Consider the following 25768-nt stretch of genomic DNA (forward strand, 5'->3'; position numbering starts at 1 on the left):
CACACCTGTGTCTGTTTGAGTGTTGATTATGTGTCTTATAAGTTCCTTGTTTTGCTCTATGGTAATTGTGTGTTGTTATTTTCCGTTGCCACTTTGTAGATATACGTGTTTGTTTTCCGTGTCATTTTTCCTTGTTTAGTGTTTTACGCGTGTGCGTAATTATCCCTCGCCACTTCGTGTTATCGAGGTCGGGGTTTGTAATCTTGCTTTTGAGACTATTAAAAGTCTTGTTGGACTAACCTCTGCTTCCTGCGCTTGACTCCTCCACCACATCCACGACGGTTTATGACAGAACAACACACCATCATGGAGTCAGCAGGATCAGCGGCGGCACCCGAATCCCTGCTGGACCGGATCAATTTCCATGACGCCATGATCCAGCAACTCGGGACCGTCATGGACGAGGTGTCCAACGCCCTGCGCCGATTGGTGAACTCTGAGGTGGCCAAGGACCCTTACAACATCGCATCACCAACGGCCAGTCCTCCTCTCTCAGTACCGGAACCCAGTGGCATTCGGCTCTCACTCCCGAGGGCATATGACGGTTCTGCAGCCGGGTGTCAGGGATTCCTCCTGCAGGTAGAACTGTACCTTGCCACTATACACCCGGCGCCCTCGGGATACGAGAGCGTCTCCGCCCTCATCTCCTGTCTCTCCGGCAAGGCGTTGGAATGGGCCAACGCCGAATGGAGGGGAATAGACGCCGCTACCATCACCTACGCGGAGTTCTCCCGCCGCTTCAGGGCTGTCTTCGATCATCCCCCTGAGGGGAAAGCGGCGGGAGAGCGTCTATTCCACCTCCGACAGGGGAAGAGGAGCGCACAGGAGTTCGCACTGGAGTTCCGGACACTAGCGGCGGATGCGGGGTGGAATGAGAGGGCCCTCATCGACCAGTACCGATGTAGTCTACGAGAGGACGTTCGTAGGGAGCTGGCCTGCAGGGACACCAACCTGTCGTTTGACCAGTTGGTGGACATTTCCATCCGTCTGGATACCCTGCTGGCTACCCGCGGACGTCCCGAGTGGGGGTCGTCCAGTCCACCCTCTAGCACCCCCGAGCCGATTCCCATGGAGCTGGGGGGTGCTGGCGCTAGAGAGAGGAGGAGAGGGAACCCGAGGGGGGCCATCCCCTGCACCACCTGCGGTCGTGGAGGACACACTGCGGCCAGGTGCTGGGGAGGGTCTCCTGGGAGAGGTGACAACAGGCCACGCACTGGGGAGTCATTTCAGGTGAGTAGGCGCCCCACTCACCCAGAGCTCTCTGTTGGTCACATGAGTATTCCTGTGAGGTTTCCACAGGTGGCACCTCATTCCCAGCATAAGGCGCTAGTAGATTCAGGCGCAGCTGGGAACTTTATTGATCGAGCATTTTGTGCTAGGTTAGGAATTCCCCTTCGGCCGGTAGAAGTTCCATTCCCTGTCCACGCATTAGACAGCCGGCCGTTGGGGTCGGGTCTGATCAGGGATGTCACAGCACCGCTGATGATGACGACGCAGGGGGGTCATGAGGAAATCATTCAGTTCTATCTGATTGACTCTCCTGCGTACCCAGTGGTGTTGGGCCTTCCCTGGTTAAGCACCCATGATCCTACCATAGCGTGGCAACAGAGGGCTCTTATGGAGTGGTCTGCCCAGTGTGTAGGGAGATGTCTAGTTGTTTCCATAGGGGCGACCTCGGTAGAGAGTCCGAACCAAGTGCCCGCACTGCGCATTCCCCCCGAGTATGAGGATTTAGCACTTGTGTTTAGCAAATCGAGGGCAGAACGGCTACCTCCTCATAGACAGGGGGACTGTGCGATAAATCTCCAGACCGGAGCGGCTCTTCCCCGGAGTCATGTGTATCCCCTGTCTCAAGAGGAAACTGCGGCTATGGAGACATACATAGCCGAGTCCTTGGCACAGGGATACATACGGTTCTCTACTTCCCCAGTCTCTTAGAGTTTCTTCTTTGTGAAGAAGAAGGACGGGGGATTGCGCCCGTGTATTGATTATCGCAGTCTCAATCAGATCACAGTTAAATACAGCTACCCACTTCCACTGATTGCGACGATGACGGAGTCATTACGCGGAGCGCGGTTCTTCACAAAGTTGGATCTCAGGAGCGCGTACAATCTGGTGCGCATTAGGGAGGGGGATGAATGGAAGACAGCATTTAGCACCACCTCGGGTCATTACGAGTATCTCGTCATGCCATACGGTTTAATGAATGCTCCTTCAGTCTTCCAATCCTTTGTTGACGAGATTTTCCGGGACATGCATGGGCAGGGAGTAGTAGTTTACATTGACGACATCCTAGTGTACTCTGCTACTCGAGCCGAGCATGTAGCCCAGGTACGCCGAGTGTTGAGACGACTGTTGGAGCATGACTTGTATGTCAAGGCAGAGAAATGCCTGTTCTTCCAGGAGTCCGTCTCCTTTTTGGGTTATCGGTTGTCCGCGTCTGGTGTGGAGATAGAGGTAGACCGGGTATCGGCCGTGCGTAATTGGCAAACTCCAACCACTGTAAAAGAGGTGCAGCAGTTCTTGGGTTTTGCTAATTACTACCGGAGGTTTATTCTGGGTTTTGGACAGGTTGCAGCTCCCATTACGTCCCTGCTAAAGGGGGGTCCGGTTCGCTTGCAGTGGTCGGCTGAGGCGGACAGGGCATTTGTCAAACTTAAGAACCTGTTCACCTCGGCTCCTGTGCTGGCGCATCCGGATCCCTCTTTACCATTCCAGGTTGAGGTAGACGCGTCCGAGACTGGTATTGGGGCAGTTCTATCACAACGGTCCGGCACGCCACCTAAACTCCGCCCCTGTGCGTTCTACTCCAAGAAGCTCAGCGCGGCGGAGAGTAACTATGATGTCGGGGACAGGGAGCTGTTAGCCGTAGTCCAGGCCCTAAAGGTGTGGAGGCATTGGCTTGAGGGGGCTCAACACCCTTTCCTCATTCTGACGGATCACCGTAACCTGGAGTACATCCGGGCAGCTAGGAGATTGAACCCTCGTCAGGCTAGGTGGAACATGTTCCTAACCCGGTTCGTTTTTAAGATCACATACATCCCTGGGTCCCAGAATGGTAAGGCAGACGCCCTGTCCCGGCGGTATGACACAGAGGAGAGGTCCAACGAGCCTACTTCCATACTGCCGGAGTCTTGTTTGGTGGCTCCGGTGGTGTGGGAGGTCGATTCAGAAATCGAGCGGGCACTGCGTACCGACCCTACTCCCCCCGAGTGTCCTGTGGGGCGGACGTACGTTCCGCTCGAGATTCGTGATCGACTTATTTATTGGGCTCATACATCACCCTCCTCTGGACATCCAGGTATTGGCCGGACATTGCACTGTCTTAGCATGAAATACTGGTGGCCAACGTTAGCCAGGGATGTGAGGGTTTATGTCTCCTCCTGCTCGGTGTGTGCCCAGTGTAAGGCGCCTAGACATTTGCCCAGGGGTAAGCTACATCCCCTGCCCGTTCCACAACGACCATGGTCCCACCTATCGGTGGATTTCGTAACCGACCTTCCCCCCTCCCAGGGGAATACCACCATTTTGGTCGTTGTGGATCGGTTTTCCAAGGCCTGTCGTCTCCTTCCCATGCCGGGTATCCCTACTGCCCTACAAACCGCTGAGGCCCTATTCACCCATGTTTTCCGGCACTATGGGGTCCCCGAGGATATTGTGTCTGACCGAGGTCCCCAGTTCACTTCCAGAGTTTGGGGAGCGTTCATGGAACGGTTGGGGGTCTCGGTAAGCCTTACCTCGGGGTACCACCCAGAGAGTAATGGGCAGGTGGAACGTGTCAACCAGGATGTGGGTAGGTTTTTGAGGTCCTATTGCCGGGACCGGCCGGAGGAGTGGTCGAGGTTCATCCCCTGGGCAGAGATGGCCCAGAACTCTCTCCGCCACTCCTCCACCAACTTAACACCTTTCCAGTGTGTTTTAGGTTATCAGCCGGTCCTGGCACCGTGGCACGAGAGCCAGATCGAGGCCCCTGCGGTGGACGAGTGGATTCGGACGAGTGAATAGTTATGCACGCTCAAGTTTTCTGTTTTTCTGTCATATTTCTTGTTTGTTTCACCCCAAAAATATTTTGCATCTTCAAAGTGGTAGGCATGTCGTGTAAATCAAATGATACAAACCCCCCCAAAATCCATTTTAATTCCAGGTTGTAAGGCAACAAAATAGGAAAAATGCCAAGGGGGGTGAATACTTTCGCAAGCCACTGTATATACTGGGAGTACCAGTACCGAGTCGATATTCAGGGATACGAGGTAATTGAGGTAGCTACAGTGCATTCGGAAAGTACTAAGACCCCTTGACTTTTTCCACATTTTGATACGTTACAGCCTTATTCTAAAATTGATGAAATTGTTTTTTTCCCCTCATCAATCTACAAGCAATACCACATCATGACAAAGTGAAAACAGGTTTTTAGAAATGTTTGCTAATTTATAAAATAAAATAAACTGATATCACATTTACAAACGTATTCAGACCCTTTGTTATGAGACTCGAAATTGAGCTCAGGTGCATCCTGTTTCCATTGATCATCCTTGAGATGTTTCTACAACATGATTGGAGTCCACCTGCGGTAAATTCAATTGTTTGGACATGGTTTGGAAAGGCACACACCTGTCTATAAAAGGTCCCACAGTTGACAGTGCATATCAGAGCAAAAACCATGCCTTGAGGTCGAAGGAATTGTCCGTAGAGCTCAGAGACAGGATTGCGTCGAGGCACAGATCTGGGGAAGGGTACCAAAACATTTCTGCAGCGTTGAAGGTCCCCAAGAACACAGTAGCCTCCATCATTCTTAAATGGAAGAAGTTTGGAACCACCAAGACTCTTAGTAGAGCTGGCCGCCCGGCCAAACTGAGCAATTGGGGGAGAAGCGTTTTTTTCAGGGAGGTTACCAAGAACCCGATGGTCACATTGACAGAGCTCCAGAGTTCGTCTGTGGAGATGGGAGAACCTTCCAGAAGGACAACCATCTCTGCAGCACTCCACCAGTCAGGCCTTTATGGTAGAGTGGCCAGACGGAAGGCACTCCTCAGAAAAGGCACATGACAGTCCGCTTGGAATTTGCCAAAAGGCACCTAAAGGACTCAGACCATTAGAAACAAGATTCTCTTGTCGGATTAAACAAAGATTGAACTCTTTGGCCTCTTTGACCCGATCGAACATCTCTGGAGAGACCTGAAAATAGCTGTGCAGCGACGCTCCCCATCCAACCTGACAGAGCTTGAGAGGATCTGCAGAGAATAATGTGAGAAACTCCCCAAATACAGGTGTGCGAAGCCTGTAGCATCATACCCAAGAAGACTCAAGGCTGTAATCGCTGCCAAAGGTGCTTCTGTAGGTAGGGGTAAAGTGACTAGGCAACAGGATAGATAATAGACTGAGCTGTAGCAGCAGTATACTGTAGGTAGGGGTAAAGTGACTAGACAGCAGGATAAATAATAGACTGAGCTGTAGCAGCAGTATACTGTAGGTAGGGGTAAAGTGACTAGGCAACAGGATAGATAATAGACAGTAGCAGCAGTATACTGTAGGTAGGGGTAAAGTGACTAGGCAACAGGATAGATAATAGACAGTAGCAGCAGTATACTGTAGGTAGGGGTAAAGGGACTAGACAACAGGATAGATAATAGACAGTAGCAGCAGTATACTGTAGGTAGGGGTAAAGTGACTAGACAACATAATAGATAATAGACTGAGCTGTAGCAGCAGTATACTGTAGGTAGGAGTAAAGTGACTAGACAACAGGATAGATAATAGACAGTAGCAGCAGTATACTGTAGGTAGGGGTAAAGTGACTAGACAGCAGGATAAATAATAGACTGAGCTGTAGCAGCAGTATACTGTAGGTAGGGGTAAAGTGACTAGACAACAGGATAGATAATAGACAGTAGCAGCAGTATACTGTAGGTAGGGGTAAAGTGACTAGGCAACAGGATAGATAATAGACAGTAGCAGCAGTATACTGTAGGTAGGGGTAAAGGGACTAGACAACAGGATAGATAATAGACAGTAGCAGCAGTATACTGTAGGTAGGGGTAAAGTGACTAGACAACATAATAGATAATAGACTGAGCTGTAGCAGCAGTATACTGTAGGTAGGGGTAAAGTGACTAGACAATAGGATAGATAATAGACAGTAGCAGCAGTATACTGTAGGTAGGGGTAAAGTGACTAGACAACAGGATAGATAATAGACAGTAGCAGCAGTATACTGTAGGTAGGGGTAAAGTGACTAGACAACAGGATAGATAATAGACAGTAGCAGCAGTATACTGTAGGTCGGGGTAAAGTGACTAGACAACAGGATAGATAATAGACAGTAGCAGCAGTATACTGTAGGTAGGGGTAAAGTGACTAGGCAACAGGATAGATAATAGACAGTAGCAGCAGTATACTGTAGGTAGGGGTAAAGGGACTAGACAACAGGATAGATAATAGACAGTAGCAGCAGTATACTGTAGGTAGGGGTAAAGTGACTAGACAACATAATAGATAATAGACTGAGCTGTAGCAGCAGTATACTGTAGGTAGGGGTAAAGTGACTAGACAACAGGATAGATAATAGACAGTAGCAGCAGTATACTGTAGGTAGGGGTAAAGTGACTAGACAACAGGATAGATAATAGACAGTAGCAGCAGTATACTGTAGGTAGGGGTAAAGTGACTAGGCAACAGGATAGATAATAGACTGAGCTGTAGCAGCAGTATACTGTAGGTAGGGGTAAAGTGACTAGACAACAGGATAGATAATAGACAGTAGCAGCAGTATACTGTAGGTAGGGGTAAAGGGACTAGACAACAGGATAGATAATAGACAGTAGCAGCAGTATACTGTAGGTAGGGGTAAAGTGACTAGGCAACAGGATAGATAATAGACTGAGCTGTAGCAGCAGTATACTGTAGATAGGGGTAAAGGGACTAGACAACAGGATAGATAATAGACTGAGCTGTAGCAGCAGTATATGTGGAGCAGTAGCAGCAATGTATGTTGTGAGTGTGTGTCGTCAGTGTGCATGTGTGCGTATGTTATGTGTGTGTAGGCGTATGTACAAGTAGTGTGTGTGTGTGTGTGTGTATTGGGGTGTCAGTGTAAGTATGTGTGAGTGTATGGGTAGAGACCAGTGTGTGTGTGCATAGAGTCAGTGCAAGAGAGTTAGTTCAAAAAAGGGTCAATGCAGGTAGTCCAGGTAGACATTTGATTAGCTATTTAGCAGCCTAGTTTAGCAGTCTTATGGCTTGGGGGTAGAAGCTGTTCAGGGTCCTGTTGGTTCCAGACTTGGTGCACTGGTACCGCTTGCCGTGGGCTTTCCTCTGACACAGAGGTCCTGGATGGCAGGGAGCTCGGCCCCAGTGATGTACTGGGCTGTACTCACCATCCTCTGTTGCGCCTTGCAGTCGGGTGCCTTGCAGTTGTCATACCAAGCGGTGATGCAGCCAGTCAAGATGCTCTCAATGGTGCAGCTGTAGAACTTTTTGAGGATTTGACGGCCCATGCCAAATCTTTTCAGCCACCTGAAGGGGGAAGAGACGCTGTCGTGCCATCTTCACAACACCAAAAGTATTGGGATAAATTCACTTATGTGTATTCAAGTAGTAAAAAGTTAAGTATTTGGTCCCATTTTCCTAGTACGCAATGGCTACATTAAGCTTGTGACTGTACAACTTGTTGGATGCATTTGCTGTTGTGTTGGTTGTGTTTCAGATTATTTTGTGTCCAATAGAAATTAATGGTAAATAATGTATTGTGTAATTTTGGAGTGGCTTTTATTGTAAATAAGAATAGAATATGTTTTCTAAACACTTCTACATTCATGTGGATGCTACCATGATTACGGATAATCCTGAATGAATCGTGAGTAATGATAAGTAAGAAAGTTACAGATGCACAAATATCATAACCCCAAGACATGTTAACCCCTCAACATTACCATTACAATAACAGGGGAGGTTAGCATTTTTGGGGGGTATGATCTTTGACCCTTTGTAACTTTCTCCACTCATCATTATTCACAAGTCTTTAACTTTTACTTCATAGTCATTGTATCATTTAAAATCCAAAGTGCTGGGGGGGTCACTGTGGGGATCACTGTGGGATGAATTGAGATACTTTTTGAAGAGGTATTTTCCATAGAACTGTACAGAGTGTCGTTGTTTGTCGCTAACCTATTACTAGTTCGACATGTTTTTCTATATTCTACATATGGTTTGTTGACATATGACATGGACCTTGACACAGATGATACACATCTGATGTGTTTGTTGATTTCCAGCTATCGGACATCCTCAGTACCGTCCAGCGAGGGATGCAGGGAGTGGAGAAGCACTGTCAGAGGATAGAGAAGTTCTGTGATATGGTGGAGACAGCCATGTTGACTGACATCGATACGTTCTTGGCCGGGGAGAAATGGTCTCCCCAGGATATCAAAGCCATCTGTCACACTCTGGCTCCGTGACTGTGTGTTAGAGCCAGGGTGTATTTCATTTGGTGGGGTTGGGTTGGGTGAGTTTCATTTGTTTGTGTTTTTGGTGATTGGTTAATGACTCCCAATCGGAGGTAACGAGTGTCAGCTGTCGGCTCGTTATCTCTGATTGGGAGCCATATATATTCTGTGTGTTTTCTCCTTGTGTTTGTGGGTTTTTGTTTCCTTGTGCTATGTTCAGTCGGTGTCATAGAGAACTTCACGTATCGTCTTTTGTTGTTTTTTCGTGGTTGCTTTTATAAATAAAGTCATCATGTTCACTCAACACGCTGCGCTTTGGTCTCCTCCTTCAGACGATCGTGACAGAAAAACCCACCATAAGAAGACCAAGCAGCGTGTCCAGGAGCAAAGAGACTGGACATGGGTGGAGGCGCCGGGTAAGGAGATCGAGAGGCTGGCGATGGCCCAGGTGGGCAAATCGTGGTCCTGGGAGGACATGCTCGGGGGCAAGGGACCTTGGGGGAAGATCAAGGCCCTGGCGAGAGAGGAGCATCGGCGGCAGCAGGTTTTTCGTCGGAGGGACGAGAGGCAACCCCAAGAAATTTTTTGGGGGGGGCACATGGCTTGGGCGGCTGGGCAGCAGGAGGCTGCCACAGGGAGAAAAGGAGAGAAGGCTAACGGAGTACGGGAGCCATTGGCGAGTAGAGGAAGGGAAGTGTTTGTGGCACGGCGTGGAAGACTGATGTGTGTTGCCAGTCCGGTCCGGCCCGTTCCTGATCCTCGGTTGAGGCCAGTGGTGTGTGTTCCCGGTACGGACCGGCCTGTTCCTACTCCAAGCACCAGGTCCACGGTGTGCTACGCCAGCCCGGCCCGGCCTGTTCCGGCCACTCGCACCAGGGATACGGTGCGCGTCGCCAGCTCAGCCCGGCCTGTTCCTACTCCACGCACCAGGGATACGGTGCGCTTCGCCAGCCCGGCCCGGCCTGTTCCGGCCACTCGCACCAGGGATACGGTGCGCGTCGCCAGCCCAGCCCGGCCTGTTCCTACTCCACGCACCAGGGATAAGGTGCGCTTCGCCAGCCCGGCCCGGCCTGTTCCGGCCACTCGCACCAGGGATACGGTGCGCGTCGCCAGCCCAGCCCGGCCTGTTCCTGCTCCACGCACCAGGGATACGGTGCGCTTCGCCAGCCCGGCCCGGCCTGTTCCGGCCACCCGCACCAGGGAGACGGTGCGCGTCGCCAGCCCAGCCCGGCCTGTTGCTTCTCTCTGCACTAGGCTTAATGTGAGTCCCCAGGGTCCAGCATGCCCTGTTCCGGCTCTCCACACTAGCCCTTATGTGCGTCCCCAGGGCCAAGCATGCCCTGTTGCTGCTTCCCGCACTAGCCCTGAGATGCGTGTCCTCAGCCCGGTACCTCCAGTTCCGGCACCACGCATCAGGCCTACGGTGCGTCCCCAGGGTCCAGCATGCCCTGTTGCTTCTCCCCGCACTAGCCCTGAGATGCGTGTCCTCAGCCCGGTACCTCCTGTTCCGGCACCACGCACCAGGCCTACGATGCGCCTCAGACGGCCAGAGTCTGCCGTCTGCCCAACGCCGTCTGAACTGTCCGTCTGCCCAACGGGGCCTGAACTGTCCGTCTGCCCAACGGGGCCTGAACTGCCCGTCTGCCCAACGCCGTCTGAACTGCCCGTCTGCCCAACGGCGCCTGAACTGCCCGTCTGCCCAACGCCGTCTGAACTGTCCGTCTGCCAAGCGCCGCAGGAACTGCCCGTCTGTACTGAGCCTGCAAAGCCGCCCGTCTGCCATGAGCCTTCAGAGCCGTCCGCCAGACCGGAGCCGCTAGAGCTCTCTGCCAGACAGGAGCAGCCAGAGCCTTCCGCCAGACAGGATCAGCCAGAGCCTTCCGCCAGACAGGATCAGCCAGAGCCTTCCGCCAGACAGGATCAGCCAGAGCCTTCCGCCAGACAGGATCAGCCAGAGCCTTCCGCCAGACAGGATCAGCCAGAGCCTTCTGCCAGACAGGATCAGCCAGAGCCTTCTGCCAGACAGGATCAGCCAGAGCCTTCTGCCAGACAGGATCAGCCAGAGCCTTCTGCCAGACAGGATCAGCCAGAGCCTTCTGCCAGACAGGATCAGCCAGAGCCTTCTGCCAGACAGGATCAGCCAGAGCCTTCTGCCAGACAGGATCAGCCAGAGCCTTCTGCCAGACAGGATCAGCCAGAGCCTTCTGCCAGACAGGATCCGCCAGAGCCTTCCGCCAGACAGGATCAGCCAGAGCCTTCCGCCAGCCAGGATCCGCCAGAGCCGTCCAGCCAGGATCCGCCTGAGCCAGCCAGCCAGGATCCGCCAGCTAGTCAGGTACTGTCCCTTAGCCCGGTGCTGCCCCTTAGTCCGGTGCTGCCCCTTAGCTCGGTGTTGCTCCTTATCCTGGTGCTGTCCCTTATCCTGGTGCTGTCCCTTAGCCTGGTACTGCCCCTTAGTCCGGTACTGCCCCTTAGTCCGGTACTGCCCCTTAGTCCGGTACTGCCCCGTAGTCCGGTGCTGCCCCTTAGTCCGGTGCCGCCCCTTAACCCAGTGGGGTGTAGTTGGGGGGTGGTAATGTGTAGGAGGCTAATTAAGTGGGTAATGACTATGGTGGGGTGGGGATCACGACCAGCGCCAGAGCCGCCTCCGTGGAGTAACACCCACCCAGCCCTCCCCATTTTTGGGTTAGGCGCGGTCGGAGTCCGCGCTTTTGGGGGGGGGTACTGTCACACTCTGGCTCCGTGACTGTGTGTTAGAGCCAGGGTGTATTTCATTTGGTGGGGTTGGGTTGGGTGAGTTTCATTTGTTTGTGTTTTTGGTGATTGGTTAATGACTCCCAATCGGAGGTAACGAGTGTCAGCTGTCGGCTCGTTATCTCTGATTGGGAGCCATATATATTCTGTGTGTTTTCTCCTTGTGTTTGTGGGTTTTTGTTTCCTTGTGCTATGTTCAGTCGGTGTCATAGAGAACTTCACGTATCGTCTTTTGTTGTTTTTTCGTGGTTGCTTTTATAAATAAAGTCATCATGTTCACTCAACACGCTGCGCTTTGGTCTCCTCCTTCAGACGATCGTGACACCATCTTGGCGGTGCACACAGAGAGCATCAGGCTGATGAAGAGGATAGAGACTGAGACCCGCGTCAACATGATCCTGGTCAGGTGTCACCATTACCAGACAAACTGCCTGCCCTACCCACAGGCTCTCATCTTTACCATTCACTCCAGGCTCCCCTCCATCGTTAAGAAGAAGAACCTCGAACTGATGGAGGTTTGTTAAATAGAACATTAGTATACCATAGTTTTTGTTGTTGTTTTTTAAGCTCGTGTAAATACCAGATACTCTACCTACAGTCATGAAGTAAACTTTAGACTTCATGCATATTTCATGCTCAGGCTATTCATATTTTGAAGTTATTGTAACTGCGTTGAGGAGCTTTGACCGGTACTACTTTTTGGTTATACTTTCCTCTCCATCTGTTCAATCAGGTGATCAGAGGAGCTCTTAAGAAGCTGGATAAAGACATTTTTACAGTGGAAGAGTTTGTGGAGCATCTGACCTTCCTGAGTCGGATATCTGTGCAGATTCCCACTCTGCAGAGACAGTATCAGCTCCTCATCCAGCTCTATAGTATGGCTAAAGAGTACCAGATCGCTATCTCTCCTGAGGAGCTGGCTTTGTACCAGCACCTCGTCCCCAGCTTCCAGCATCTCAAATCCACTGTCATGATCTGTGAAACCAAGAGGGATGACAACATCTTCAAGTTCAGTGTTGATCTGGGCAAACACTTAAATCAACTCAGATTTGAGCTTGTTCTGGTCAAAATGAAGGTACGGTTGATCTTCTAGAAGTTATTGTGCTTTATTCCCCTCCTTAATACTCAATAAGAGTCATTATTCTTGATTGTGATTTCCTCTTCCTGACAAAGCTGCCTAGCCTGGTCTCACACCTGTTCAAACTGCCAATGGTTTGACAATGATTACCATAAGAGTTGGCAAGACACCGCAAACATATTTAGGACCGGGCTAAAAGATGTCACAAATCTCTTATTTCTCAGGTGAACAATCCCATCCTGCTTTGCTCCTACACGTCTCCCAAAGTGGCCAATGAGATCCTCCAGGCTCTCTCAGAGGAGGTGGCCATCTACTCCAGTAAGGCATACAGCTACACCAGCTACGGAGAGCTCCTGAGAAACTCTTTCTCTATGAAGAAGATCTCCACTGTGGTCCGCATGAAGCAGGGCCGTGGTTCAAACGCTGCCGAAGTGGAGGCAGAGCTGTCTGAGGTGGACTGTGCTCTGACGCTGAGGAAGATGCTCTGGGGGATGCAGGAGGAGTGGGATAAACAGTGCGGCCTTTGGAGAGCCACCACCTTCGAGCTGCTCAATGTGGACGACCTGCAGAATGATGTCAGCCGCTTTACACAGACCATCTACATGTTAGAGAAAGGTGGGGCTTTCAGGTCTCTGAGTGATATTTTAGGATCATTATCGTTGGGATTCACCACCGTGTCATTTCAGGTTGTTCTCTGTTATCACAAGTATTTCTGTGTTAAATTATGACGTGTGAATGTAAAGGAATTAATTTATGTGAAACAACTGATAAACATTGTTTTCTTTGTCATTCAGGTTTACCTGAAAACAACATAGTTCCCATTCTGAAGCAGAAGGTGATGGACTTCAAGCTTTGTCTGCCCATCATCGTAGCTCTCAGGAACCCTTATCTCCGTCAGAGACACTGGGAAGACATCCAGAGCTATATCGGACGATTCTTCACCAAAGAGGATAACTTCACCCTTGGAAACCTCTTGGACATAAAGGTAGGGCATCTTTAGATGAATGGTAGCAATGAAATACAGTGAGGGAAAAAAGTATTTGATCCCCTGCTGATTTTGTACGTTTGCCCACTGACAAAGAAATGATCAGTCTATAATTTTAATGGTAGGTTTATTTGAACAGTGAGAGACAGAATAACAAAAAAAAATTAAAAAAAACGCATGTCAAAAATGTTATAAATTGATTTGCATTTTAATGAGGGAAATAAGTATTTGACCCCCTCTCAATCAGAAAGATTTCTGGCTCCCAGGTGTCTTTTATACAGGTAACGAACTGAGATTAGGAGCACACTCTTAAAGGGAGTGCTCCTAATCTCAGTTTGTTACCTGTATAAAAGACACCTGTCCACAGAAGCAATCAATCAATCAGATTCCAAACTCTCCACCATGGCCAAGACCAAAGAGATTGTAGACCTACACAAGGCTGGAATGGGCTACAAGACCATCGCCAAGCAGCTTGGTGAGAAGGTGACAACAGTTGGTGCGATTATTTGCAAATGGAAGAAACACAAAAGACCTGTCAATCTCCCTTGGCCTGGGGCTCCATGCAAGATCTCACCTCGTGGAGTTGCAATGATCATGAGAACGGTGAGGAATCAGCCCAGAACTACACAGGAGGATCTTGTCAGTGATCTCAAGGCAGCTGGGACCATAGTCACCAAGAAAACAATTGGTAACACACTACGCCATTAAGGACTGAAATCCTGCAGCGCCCGCAAGGTCCCCCTGCTCAAGAAAGCACATATACAGGGCCGTCTGAAGTTTGCCAATGAACATCTGAATGATTCAGAGGAGAACTGGGTGAAAGTGTTGTGGTCAGATGAGACCAAAATGGAGCTCTTTGGCATCAACTCAACTCGCCGTGTTTGGAGGAGGAGGAATGCTGCCTATGACCCCAAGAACACCATCCCCACCGTCAAACATGGAGGTGGAAACATTATGCTTTGGGGGTGTTTTTCTGCTAAGGGGACAGGACAACTTCACCGCATCAAAGGGACGATGGACAGGGCCATTTACCGTCAAATCTTGGGTGAGAACTTCCTTCCCTCAGCCAGGGCATTGAAAATGGGTCGTGGATGGGTATTCCAGCATGACAATGACCCAAAACACACGGCCAAGGCAACAAAGGAGGGGCTCAAGAAGAAGCACATTAAGGTCCTGGAGTGGCCTAGCCAGTCTCCAGACCTTAATCCCATAGAAAATCTGTGGAGGGAGCTGAAGGTTCGAGTTGCCAAACGTCAGCCTCGAAACCTTAATGACTTGGAGAAGATCTGCAAAGAGGAGTGGGACAAAATCCCTCCTGAGATGTGTGCAAACCTGGTGGCCAACTACAAGAAACATCTGACCTCTGTGATTGCCAACAAGGGTTTTGCCATCAAGTACTAAGTCATGTTTTGCCGAGGGGTCAAATACTTATTTCCCTCATTAAAATGCGAATCAATTTATAATATTTTTGACATGCGTTTTTCTGGATTTTGTTGTGTCTCTCACTGTTCAAACAAACCTACCATTAAAATTATAGACTGATCATTTCTTTGTCAGTGGGCAAACTTACAAAATCAGCAGGGGATCAAATACTTTTTTCCCTCACTGTATCTACCTAGCTTTTCTGATAATTTCTGGCAAAACTTTCAGAAATCACATTCAGGGCCATTTCTAAGTTCTAACATTGCGATCATGATATGTTATTTTTTAAATCTACTTTAGTTGAATCCGCTATTTGTAAGTGGCTCTGGATAATAGCATCTACTAAATGACTATAATCTGAACGTAACATTATATTCTACATTTCCCTCTGTGACATGTATGCAGATTCTTCAGCAAAGTGGTTTGATAGGGGACATCTCCACTACTGCCACCAATGAGGCCACTTTAGAGAGCATCCTGTACAAAGTGATTGACCTGTGGAGGAGCACGGACTTCCGTCTGATCACCCACCAGTCTGACACGTCCACGGTGAAGATCATCGCCTCGGCAGACGACATCATGGCACAGCTGGAAGAGAGCCAGACCACTATCATGAGCATCAAGGCATCCCGCTATGCTGAGCCTATCAAGGTGAGGTGTCATTCAAATCTGACTGGAGAGACGTCATGATTCGTTAAAAAAATTACATGATTCGAATAAATATTGCCCCTTTTCATATCATAGATTCTAGAAATTAGTCTTTCGCTTTAAAACCCATTCATGCAGAATTTGGGAAATAATGAAATCACTCTGTTATTTCAAGAAAATAAACAAGTTAAGTTCTCTCAATCTTGCAGTTTTGTCAGTTGTTGGGGGACGAGGTGGTATTCTTTAGCCTGTTCTCAGATCTGTGTGTTCTGTCTTGCCAACTCCTATGGACATTGTCTTGTATTATTGTGTGTGATGTCAGTCTGGTCTCTCTCTTGTTTAGTATCTGATAGATGAATGGGAGAGGAAGCTGAACCAGTTCTCTCATACTCTGGAGGAGTGGGTCATGTGTCAGAAGAGATGGCTCCACCTGGAGCCTATCTTCTCTGCCGGAGGGATTCAGAGGCAAGGCAGCTATTGTTGTTTGACCTTGTGTATGACGCTTTTTTAACCTGTGTGTGTTGTAGTTACAGATGATGTGTATAATGGCACTTTGGTTTGTATTGTTTATTGTGTTGTCTTGTCTGTGTTTCATCTGCTGCTGACAATTCATCTATACTGAACAAAAATATAAACGCAACATGCAACAATTTCGATGATTTTACTGAGTTACAGTTCATATAAAGAAATCAGTTAATTTAAATAAATTCATTAGGCCCTAATCTATGGATTTCACATGATTGGGCAGGGGCGCAGCCATGGGGTTGCCTGGGAGGGCATAGGCCCACCCACTGGGGAGCCAGGCCCAGCCAATTAGAATACGTTTTTTCCCCACAAAAGGGTTTTATTATAGACAGAAATACTCCTCAGTTTCATCAGCTGTCTGGGTGGCTGGCCTCAGAAGATACCACAGGTGAAGAAGCCGGATGTGGAGGTCCTGGGCTGGCGTGGTTACACGTGGTGTGCGGTTGTGAGGCATGTTGGACGTACTGCCAAATTCTCTAAAACGACGTTGGAGGTGGCTTATGGTAGAGAAATGAACATTAAATTCTCTTGCAACAGCTCTGGTGGACATTCCTGCAGTCAGCATGCCAATTGTGCACTCCCTCAGAACTTGAGACATCTGTGGCATTGTGTTGTGTGACAAAACTGCACATCTAAGTGGCCTTTTATTGTCCCCAGAACAAGGTGCACCTGTGTAATGATCATGCTGTTTAATCAGCTTCTTTTGATATGCTGCACCTGTCAGGTGGATGGATTATCTTGGCAAAGGAGAAATGCTCACTAACAGGGATGTAAACAAATTTGTGCACAACATTTGCGAGACATAAGCTTTTTGTTCGTATGGAACATTTCTGGGATCTTTTTATTTCAGCTCATGAAACATGGGACCAACACTTTACATGTTGCGTTTATATTTTTGTTCAGTATATTTCTGGTTGATGATTTTGGAAATTGTTCTTTTGACTGCACTTTGAAGACATAACTTTCACATGTAGTCATCTAATCTGATATAATGTGGGGTAGATATCTACCTGGAGTAGGTTAAAGGTCCAATGAGGCCGTTTCTATCTCAATATCTAATCATTTCTTCGTAACAATTAAGCACCTTACTGTGATTGTTTTCAATTAAAATGGTACCCCCAAAATGTTTTGCTTCTTAGCAAAGGGCAAATTCTGTGAGTGATCTGAGTGGGGAGGGGTGAACTGGAACTCTCTTTCTTATTGGTCTATTAACTAATTTACTTCATGGCGATGTCACCAGGCAGGCCAAAACTCCATCCCACCAAAACAGGCTGAAATTTCAGTCGGTCTTTTCCAACAGCTCTTACAGGGCATTATTATAATTTTCACAATTTCACAGTATTATTCCAACCTCATAGTGTGTAAATACTGTATATATAAAACACAGGAAAATCACGTTTTTGAGGGCACTTGGCCTTTAAGAAGACTCAAAATATAGTACAAAAAATATGATTTAATGTAATCCAAAATATGTAATTTTCTGACTTGAAATGAATGAACCTCTTTCTACTAGACAGCTCCCAGCGGAGGCCAAGGTGTTCCTGCAGGTGGATCAATCATGGAAGGAGATCATGCGGAGGACAGATGACAGGCCTAATGCCCTGAGAGCAGCTACTGCCCCTGGGGTCCTGGAGATGCTGCAGGCTGGCAACATCCACCTGGAGAAGATACAGAAGTGTCTGGAGGTACTGGAGGGAGTTAGGGTGCCTGGGTGCCAGACTGTTTCTGCTATCTGGAGGGAGTTAGGGTGCCTGAGTGCCAGACTGTTTCTGCTATCTGGAGGGAGTTAGGGTGCCTCGGTGCCAGACTGTTTCTGCTATCTGGAGGGAGTTAGGGTGCCTGGGTGCCAGACTGTTTCTGCTATCTGGAGGGAGTTAGGGTGCCTGAATGCCAGACTGTTTCTGCTATCTGGAGGGAGTTAGGGTGCCTCGGTGCCAGACTGTTTCTGCTATCTGGAGGGAGTTAGGGTGCCTGGGTGCCAGACTGTTTCTGCTATCTGGAGGGAGTTAGGGTGCCTGAATGCCAGACTGTTTCTGCTATCTGGAGGGAGTTAGGGTGCCTCGGTGCCAGACTGTTTCTGCTATCTGGAGGGAGTTAGGGTGCCTGAGTGGCAGACTGTTTCTGCTATCTGGAGGGAGTTAGGGTGCCTCGGTGCCAGACTGTTTCTGCTATCTGGAGGGAGTTAGGGTGCCTGGTTGCCAGAATGTTTCTGCTATCTGGAGGGAGTTAGGGTGCCTGGGTGCCAGAATGTTTCTGCTATCTGGAGGGAGTTAGCAGAAACAGTCTGGCACCCAGGCACCCTAACTCTCTCCTGATAGCAGAAACAGTCTGGCACCCTATCAGGAGGGAGTTAGGGTGCCTGGGTGCCAGACTGTTTCTGCTATCTGGAGGGAGTTAGGGTGCCTGGGTGCCAGACTGTTTCTGCTATCAGGAGGGAGTTAGGGTGCCTGGGTGCCAGACTGTTTCTGCTATCTGGAGGGAGTTAGGGTGCCTGGGTGCCAGACTGTTTCTGCTATCTGGAGGGAGTTAGGGTGCCTGGGTGCCAGACTGTTTCTGCTATCTGGAGGGAGTTAGGGTGCCTGGGTGCCATAATGTTTTTGCTATCTTGTCAACTCCTTGTCATTCATTGTCATCTCAAACATGACAATTCCATAATGAGTAGAAACAGATTGGCACCCAGGCTAGCATACCACATGATACAGCAGACTGGCGCCCAGGCTAGCATACCACATGATACAGCAGACTGGCCCCAGGCTAGCATACCACATGATACAGCAGACTGGCCCCAGGCTAGCATACCACATGATACAGCAGACTGGAACCCAGGCTAGCATACCACATGATACAGCAGACTGGAACCCAGGCTAGCATACCACACGATACAGCAGACTCTCAAAAGGACAATGCACTTAATTTCCTGTCTGTAGGGTCAGCTGGGCTGTAAAACCTCACACATTTTCATTCGCAACTCTCAAACAACATTTATGTTATCCTAGTTACTTTCAGAGTTGCCGTTTATTTCAACACTTGACTGTTTGTTTCGTTTTCTGCAGGATTATCTTGAATCCAAAAGAACAGTTTTCGCAAGATTCTACTTCCTCAGCAATGAGGAGCTGCTGGATGTTCTGTCACAGAGCAAAAACCCCAACGCCATTCAGGTTCCCATCTCATATTATAGGCTAACCATCCAAGAGGAAATTACTCTATTTTGTTTCCAACCATAAGCAGCAGCTGAAAGTTAGTATTTCACTTTTATACAGTAGACTCTCAAAAGCACAATGCACTTAATTTCCTGTCTGTAGGGTCAGCTGGGCTGTAACGTCGTCCCCAGGCTCAATTGCTACCGCATATAGAGACGGGTAACACTGCTTCAAAATGGGAAAGGGGTGTGGTTAGAATCGAGGCGGGAGATGGAGCGAGCCTGCTACAGATGTAGGATCTTAATTTGAGCCAGTTTACTACTTAAGGAAAATATTGAATTATTATGTGGATTGTAATTAATGGAAATTTTTTGTAGGTGTTGCTAAAAATTTTTTTATGTCAAATGAAGTCTGACATATTTAAGTGAAAATTACAAACTTTAAAAGCCTGTTTAAACCTCAAATACACTGGAAATTTCTCAGCAACAAAATAGTGATCAAATTAAGATCCTACATCTGTACAGTTGTATTAGATGGGACTTTGAAAAATGATGAACATTGACCATATTATTTTTGGGAAGCCCAATTTGATTCTGAGTTCGAGCATATAAACGTATATGTGAAAACTATTTCTAAGATGCGTACCTACAGCTTTTCTCAACTCACTTCCTTGTTTATATCCTTGTGCTGCTTGTGCTCTGAAGTCCAGAATGTAGTGCAAGGTTATTCTGAGGGTTATGCTAGATGGTGATGAATTGAGACATCAGCCAATTAAAACCAGTGGCTGTTTCGTCCTGCCATAGGCTTTCATTGAAGTTCCATTCTGAGGCGCTGTGAAACCAGACGGTTCGACAGAGAGAGAGCCGGCTGGTGGACGAGATTAGCTGGGCTTTAAAAGCTTGTACAAAACGTTCAGACATTTTTATTCAGAACTTTCAAACAACATTTATGTTAATTCAATCAATTTAATTCAATCCATTCTCTACAACACTTTTAAGCCTCATCTTGCAAAATGCTTCAGCAACATCCGTCACCTGGACATCCAGGAACATGCTACGATCCACCACGTAGTGGCAACCATACGTTCAGCCGAGGGCGAAACTGTGACCATGCCAAAGTAAATAGTCTAATCATTGATAGTCAACCAAATGGAAACATTTACATTTAGGCCTAATTCATGTTTTTTTTCTGTTACCGAGAATCCCAAAACAACTCTTTCTTCTCTTTGAATTCTTTAGAAATGTTCAAATACGTGGGCCTGTGGAGCAATGGATGGGAAACGTGGAAACAGCGATGTACAACACAGTGAAAAGGTACAGTAACCATTTTGCATGCAGCTTTTTCTTTCCTGTTCAAAACGTGTTGATACTGTATATTAGGGGTGTAACGATTCATCTACTACATCGATGTATCGATTTATATTCATATGATCCAACTACATCGATCTGTGCGCGGCGAGTTGGCCTTTTGGACAACATATATCGATCTAATATCGTTTTAAAATGTAATAAATCGATTGTATCGATACTAGGAAATAACCCATTGGATTTAAGCACGTCAGACTTTATATGCAGGGGTGCACATAACTGGTACGCAGATACGCAAGTGCGACAAATTACTACGCGCCTTTGCGTACTTGACCGATCTTCTCATCTAACCTTACACATGACATGTTGCTTGTCAACTACTGTCAGGGATGTCCAAAAAGCAACAGACATTAAGCAGCCTTTTTGGTGTTTCGCCACCTACAAAGAAACGCCAACTGGAGCCAGAGCCGAAGAAAATACTTTTTTCGGAAAAGTGGCTCCAAGATGTGCAGTGGCTTGAAGCTAACGATGAGCGCACTGAAATGTGGTGCAAGATTTGCCGCTCAAATCCACATCTAGCAGACAAAACAGGTGCATTTTATAAAGGCTCAAAGAATTTCAACCATCCTTTATTTGACCAACATGAAAAGAGCAAGGAGCACACGAATGTGGCGCAAGCCATTGCTAAAAGCTAGCCGAGAATAAATGCATAAAGCTAAACACGCACGTCCCATGTCTTCCTATTCTGAGGATGTTCCTTTACTGAATGCTTTTTGATGGATCTGAGGACATCACAAAAACTGAGCAGGAAATAGTTTACATTGTGTCTGTGTCCAGCAACGGAGAGTTTACTTCGGACTTTATTGGACTGATTGAATTGGGTGCTGACCGAACCGCACAGGCCATAACAGACGGACTTGTGAGACTTTTCCAGGACACAGGCTTGGATGACACAGACGGGGCTGCTGTCAACGTAGGTATGGGTAAGTTTCATAATACCAGATGGTCTGCATGGAGGCATGAAACACTGTTAAAAATATCAAGACTATTGCCAGCCATTAAAATGCAACTGGTTACCAGGTATTTATTTCAGTCACACTGGTTGAATTTTTGGCTAAAAGGTTACTGAATCGATTTCAAGTCACTGAATCGTTTCGGATCGTATCGTTCTAAATGAACCAATATCGTCCTTGAATCGTATCGACAACCACGAATCGTGATACAAATCGAATCGTTGTTAAAACGAATCGTTACACCCCTACTGTATATCCAAGTGAACTTTTAGCCTGATACCGTCATCATGTTTCAAATAATTTCAGGCGCTTGAAGTTAGGAGTGTCCGAATGGAATCCGAAGAACTTTAAGAAATGGGTCCTCTCTCACCCCGGACAGGTCGTTCTCACCGTGGTAAACCAAAAACCATTGCAATGCATACATTTAACAGGAATATGACCGTTCTCACCATGTTAAGTTACCATTGCAAGGAATAGATTTAACAGGAATATGACCGTTCTCACCATGTTAAGTTACCATTGCAAGGAATAGATTTAACAGGAATATGACCGTTCTCACCATGTTAAGTTACCATTGCAAGGAATAGATTTAACAGGAATATGACCGTTCTCACCATGTTAAGTTACCATTGCAAGGTTTAACAGGAATATGACCGTTCTCACCATGTTAAGTTACCATTGCAAGGTTTAACAGGAATATGACCCTTCTCACCATGTTAAGTTACCATTGCAAGGTTTAACAGGAATATGACCCTTCTCACCATGTTAAGTTACCATTGCAAGGTTTAACAGGAATATGACCGTTCTCACCATGTTAAGTTACCATTGCAAGGTTTAACAGGAATATGACCGTTCTCACCATGTTAAGTTACCATTGCAAGGAATAGATTTAACAGGAATATGACCGTTCTCACCATGTTAAGTTACCTTTGCAAGGTTTAACAGGAATATGACCGTTCTCACCATGTTAAGTTACCATTGCAAGGAATAGATTTAACAGGAATATGACCGTTCTCACCATGTTAAGTTACCATTGCAAGGTTTAACAGGAATATGACCGTTCTCACCATGTTAAGTTACCATTGCAAGGTTTAACAGGAATATGACCGTTCTCACCATGTTAAAGTTACCATTGCAAGGAATAGATTTAACAGGAATATGACCGTTCTCACCATGTTAAGTTACCATTGCAAGGAATAGATTTAACAGGAATATGACCGTTCTCACCATGTTAAGTTACCATTGCAAGGTTTAACAGGAATATGACCGTTCTCACCATGTTAAGTTACCATTGCAAGGTTTAACAGGAATATGACCATTCTCACCATGTTAAGTTACCATTGCAAGGTTTAACAGGAATATGACCCTTCTCACCATGTTAAGTTACCATTGCAAGGTTTAACAGGAATATGACCGTTCTCACCATGTTAAGTTACCATTGCAAGGTTTAACAGGAATATGACCGTTCTCACCATGTTAAGTTACCATTGCAAGGAATAGATTTAACAGGAATATGACCGTTCTCACCATGTTAAGTTACCTTTGCAAGGTTTAACAGGAATATGACCGTTCTCACCATGTTAAGTTACCATTGCAAGGAATAGATTTAACAGGAATATGACCGTTCTCACCATGTTAAGTTACCATTGCAAGGTTTAACAGGAATATGACCGTTCTCACCATGTTAAGTTACCATTGCAAGGTTTAACAGGAATATGACCGTTCTCACCATGTTAAGTTACCATTGCAAGGTTTAACAGGAATATGACCGTTCTCACCATGTTAAGTTACCATTGCAAGGTTTAACAGGAATATGACCGTTCTCACCATGTTAAGTTACCATTGCAAGGTTTAACAGGAATATGACCGTTCTCACCATGTTAAGTTACCATTGCAAGGAATAGATTTAACAGGAATATGACCGTTCTCACCATGTTAAGTTACCTTTGCAAGGTTTAACAGGAATATGACCGTTCTCACCATGTTAAGTTACCATTGCAAGGAATATATTTAACAGGAATATGACCGTTCTCACCATGTTAAGTTACCATTGCAAGGTTTAACAGGAATATGACCGTTCTCACCATGTTAAGTTACCATTGCAAGGTTTAACAGGAATATGACCGTTCTCACCATGTTAAGTTACCATTGCAAGGTTTAACAGGAATATGACCGTTCTCACCATGTTAAGTTACCATTGCAAGGTTTAACAGGAATATGACCGTTCTCACCATGTTAAGTTACCATTGCAAGGTTTAACAGGAATATGACCGTTCTCACCATGTTAAGTTACCATTGCAAGGAATAGATTTAACAGGAATATGACCGTTCTCACCATGTTAAGTTACCTTTGCAAGATTTAACAGGAATATGACCGTTCTCACCATGTTAAGTTACCATTGCAAGGAATAGATTTAACAGGAATATGACCGTTCTCACCATGTTAAGTTACCATTGCAAGGTTTAACAGGAATATGACCGTTCTCACCATGTTAAGTTACCATTGCAAGGTTTAACAGGAATATGACCGTTCTCACCATGTTAAGTTACCATTGCAAGGTTTAACAGGAATATGACCGTTCTCACCATGTTAAGTTACCATTGCAAGGTTTAACAGGAATATGACCGTTCTCACCATGTTAAGTTACCATTGCAAGGTTTAACAGGAATATGACGGGACCTATTACTATCCATCTACACAATTGGAGAAACCCCAACATGTGTTGAACAGTGTAGCAAGTTCCTCCGGCTCCTGTTCACTAGGCTGATGAATGTAGAGTGGCTGTTAGCCAAGTAAATCTTAAGATGTTGTGTCCAACATGTGTTCCAAACACTAGCCTGGTCCCAGATCTGTTTGTGCTCTTGCCAACTCCATTGCTGTCATTGTCAAACCAAACATTTTGGCATGACATTTCCATAAGGAGTTGGTAAGAGAGCAGAAACAGACTAGTACCCAAGCTACCAAAACCCTCCTTCTCCCTCTGTCCCCTAGACCCAGATCATGTTCACTAAGAACTGCCAGGAAAGCTTCAGCAGTGAGAGGCAGCTGGAGAGCATGGTGGGGGTGAAGCAGCAGCTGGCTGACCTGGTGTCCGAGCCCCTGCCCTGTCACCAGCAGGCCACCGTAGAGGCCCTGCTGACCATCCTGGTCCACTGCAGAGACGTCCTCCGCCATCTCCTCCAGAACCGCATCACCAGTGCCGACGACTTTGAGTGGACAAGGTCACAGCTTTGATCATAGTTGCTACTCCTAGTATTGATTTTTCTTGAAATACCTGGCCTTATGTAGACTAGTTCCAAATCTTTTTGTGTTGTCTATGATCAGAATAACTCCTATTGTTAGGCCAAACATATCTAGGATCAGGCTAGGACTTCTGAGCATGTTTTTTCAATTTTACTGAGTTTGAGATGATTGTTGATAATTTAGGTAAGCTTCAGAGCTGCACAAGACTTACTTACATGAACAACTTAATGTTGGCTAGTAAGCCAACCAAAACAGATCTCCAGATGAAACATTTGTACTTTTTGTCACTTTTTTGTCATTGGTTCTGTTGGTTTCAGGCAGCTCCATTATGACTGGCATGACAGCACCTCTCTGTGTTACGTGGTCCATGCCCAGGCCTCCTTCATGTATGGCTATGAGTACCTGGGCTGTTCCCCTCGACTGGTCATCACGCCGCTCACTGACCGATGCTGGCTGACCCTCACCGGGGCCTTGAGCCTCCATCTGGGGGGAGCGCCCGCCGGACCCTCTGGGACTGGCAAGACAGAGACGGTCAAGGACCTGGCCAAGGTAAGGACCTGTCACTGAAGTAGGATAAAAACCTGGGAAGTATTTTTCTTTAGTAAGTTAGTCGGTGTGTGGACCTGAAAATGCCAGTAGTAGAAAAAGAGAATGTCCACACTCTTGGGAAACCACCATCACTGGCATCCTTGTAGCTCTGTATTCAAACTGATACTGTATTTACAGGAAGTAAAACCATGTTGATGTTGTTTTCCTCTGCAGGCGCTTGGAAAGTTCTGTTTAGTACTGAACTGTTTTGACAGTCTGGACTATAAGGTAGCCATGGACATTTCTATTCTCATTATAACTCTATAGCTATTGTACTTTTGATGCATTGAAATATGTTTGTTCTAGCTCATTGCATCAGTTGTAGAGACTGAAGAAGTGGAGTGGAAGTATGTATACATTTTACTGTATACTGTGAGTTAGTTGCACAAATGTAGAAATCAATAAAGTAGTTGTGTAATTTATTTCATGTCTCTGTGACATTCCCTTACCAGATGATGGGGAAGCTGTACTCTGGCATGGTGCAGTCTGGTTCCTGGTGTTGTTTTGATGAGTTTAACTGTATCAACGTGGAGGTGTTGTCAGTCATCGCTGCTCAGCTTCAGTCCATTAAGGCTGCCATGCATAGTCACAGTTTACGGTATGCCTCTGGAACTTACTGTGTT

General features: G+C 46.9%; 1 protein-coding gene across 1 annotated transcript in view; it reads left to right on the plus strand.

Moving 5' to 3' along the window:
* LOC311102996 (dynein axonemal heavy chain 6-like) overlaps positions 1-25768 on the plus strand; it is a gene marked incomplete at its 5' end in the record, with an annotated part of 87168 nt that overhangs the window by 15525 nt on the left and 45875 nt on the right. Inside the window, 13 exons of the mRNA XM_084144494.1 lie at positions 8271-8433; positions 11508-11710; positions 11929-12270; positions 12498-12888; positions 13068-13258; positions 15086-15331; positions 15672-15793; positions 17367-17538; positions 18907-19011; positions 24306-24535; positions 24875-25106; positions 25320-25373; positions 25598-25743. Of these exons, the coding sequence (XP_084000620.1) occupies positions 8271-8433; positions 11508-11710; positions 11929-12270; positions 12498-12888; positions 13068-13258; positions 15086-15331; positions 15672-15793; positions 17367-17538; positions 18907-19011; positions 24306-24535; positions 24875-25106; positions 25320-25373; positions 25598-25743 (2597 nt within the window). The remainder of the gene's footprint in view (positions 1-8270; positions 8434-11507; positions 11711-11928; positions 12271-12497; positions 12889-13067; positions 13259-15085; positions 15332-15671; positions 15794-17366; positions 17539-18906; positions 19012-24305; positions 24536-24874; positions 25107-25319; positions 25374-25597; positions 25744-25768) is intronic.

Source organism: Coregonus lavaretus (assembly GCF_964263955.1).
Source record: "Coregonus lavaretus genome assembly, chromosome: 27".
NCBI lineage: Eukaryota > Metazoa > Chordata > Actinopteri > Salmoniformes > Salmonidae > Coregonus > Coregonus lavaretus.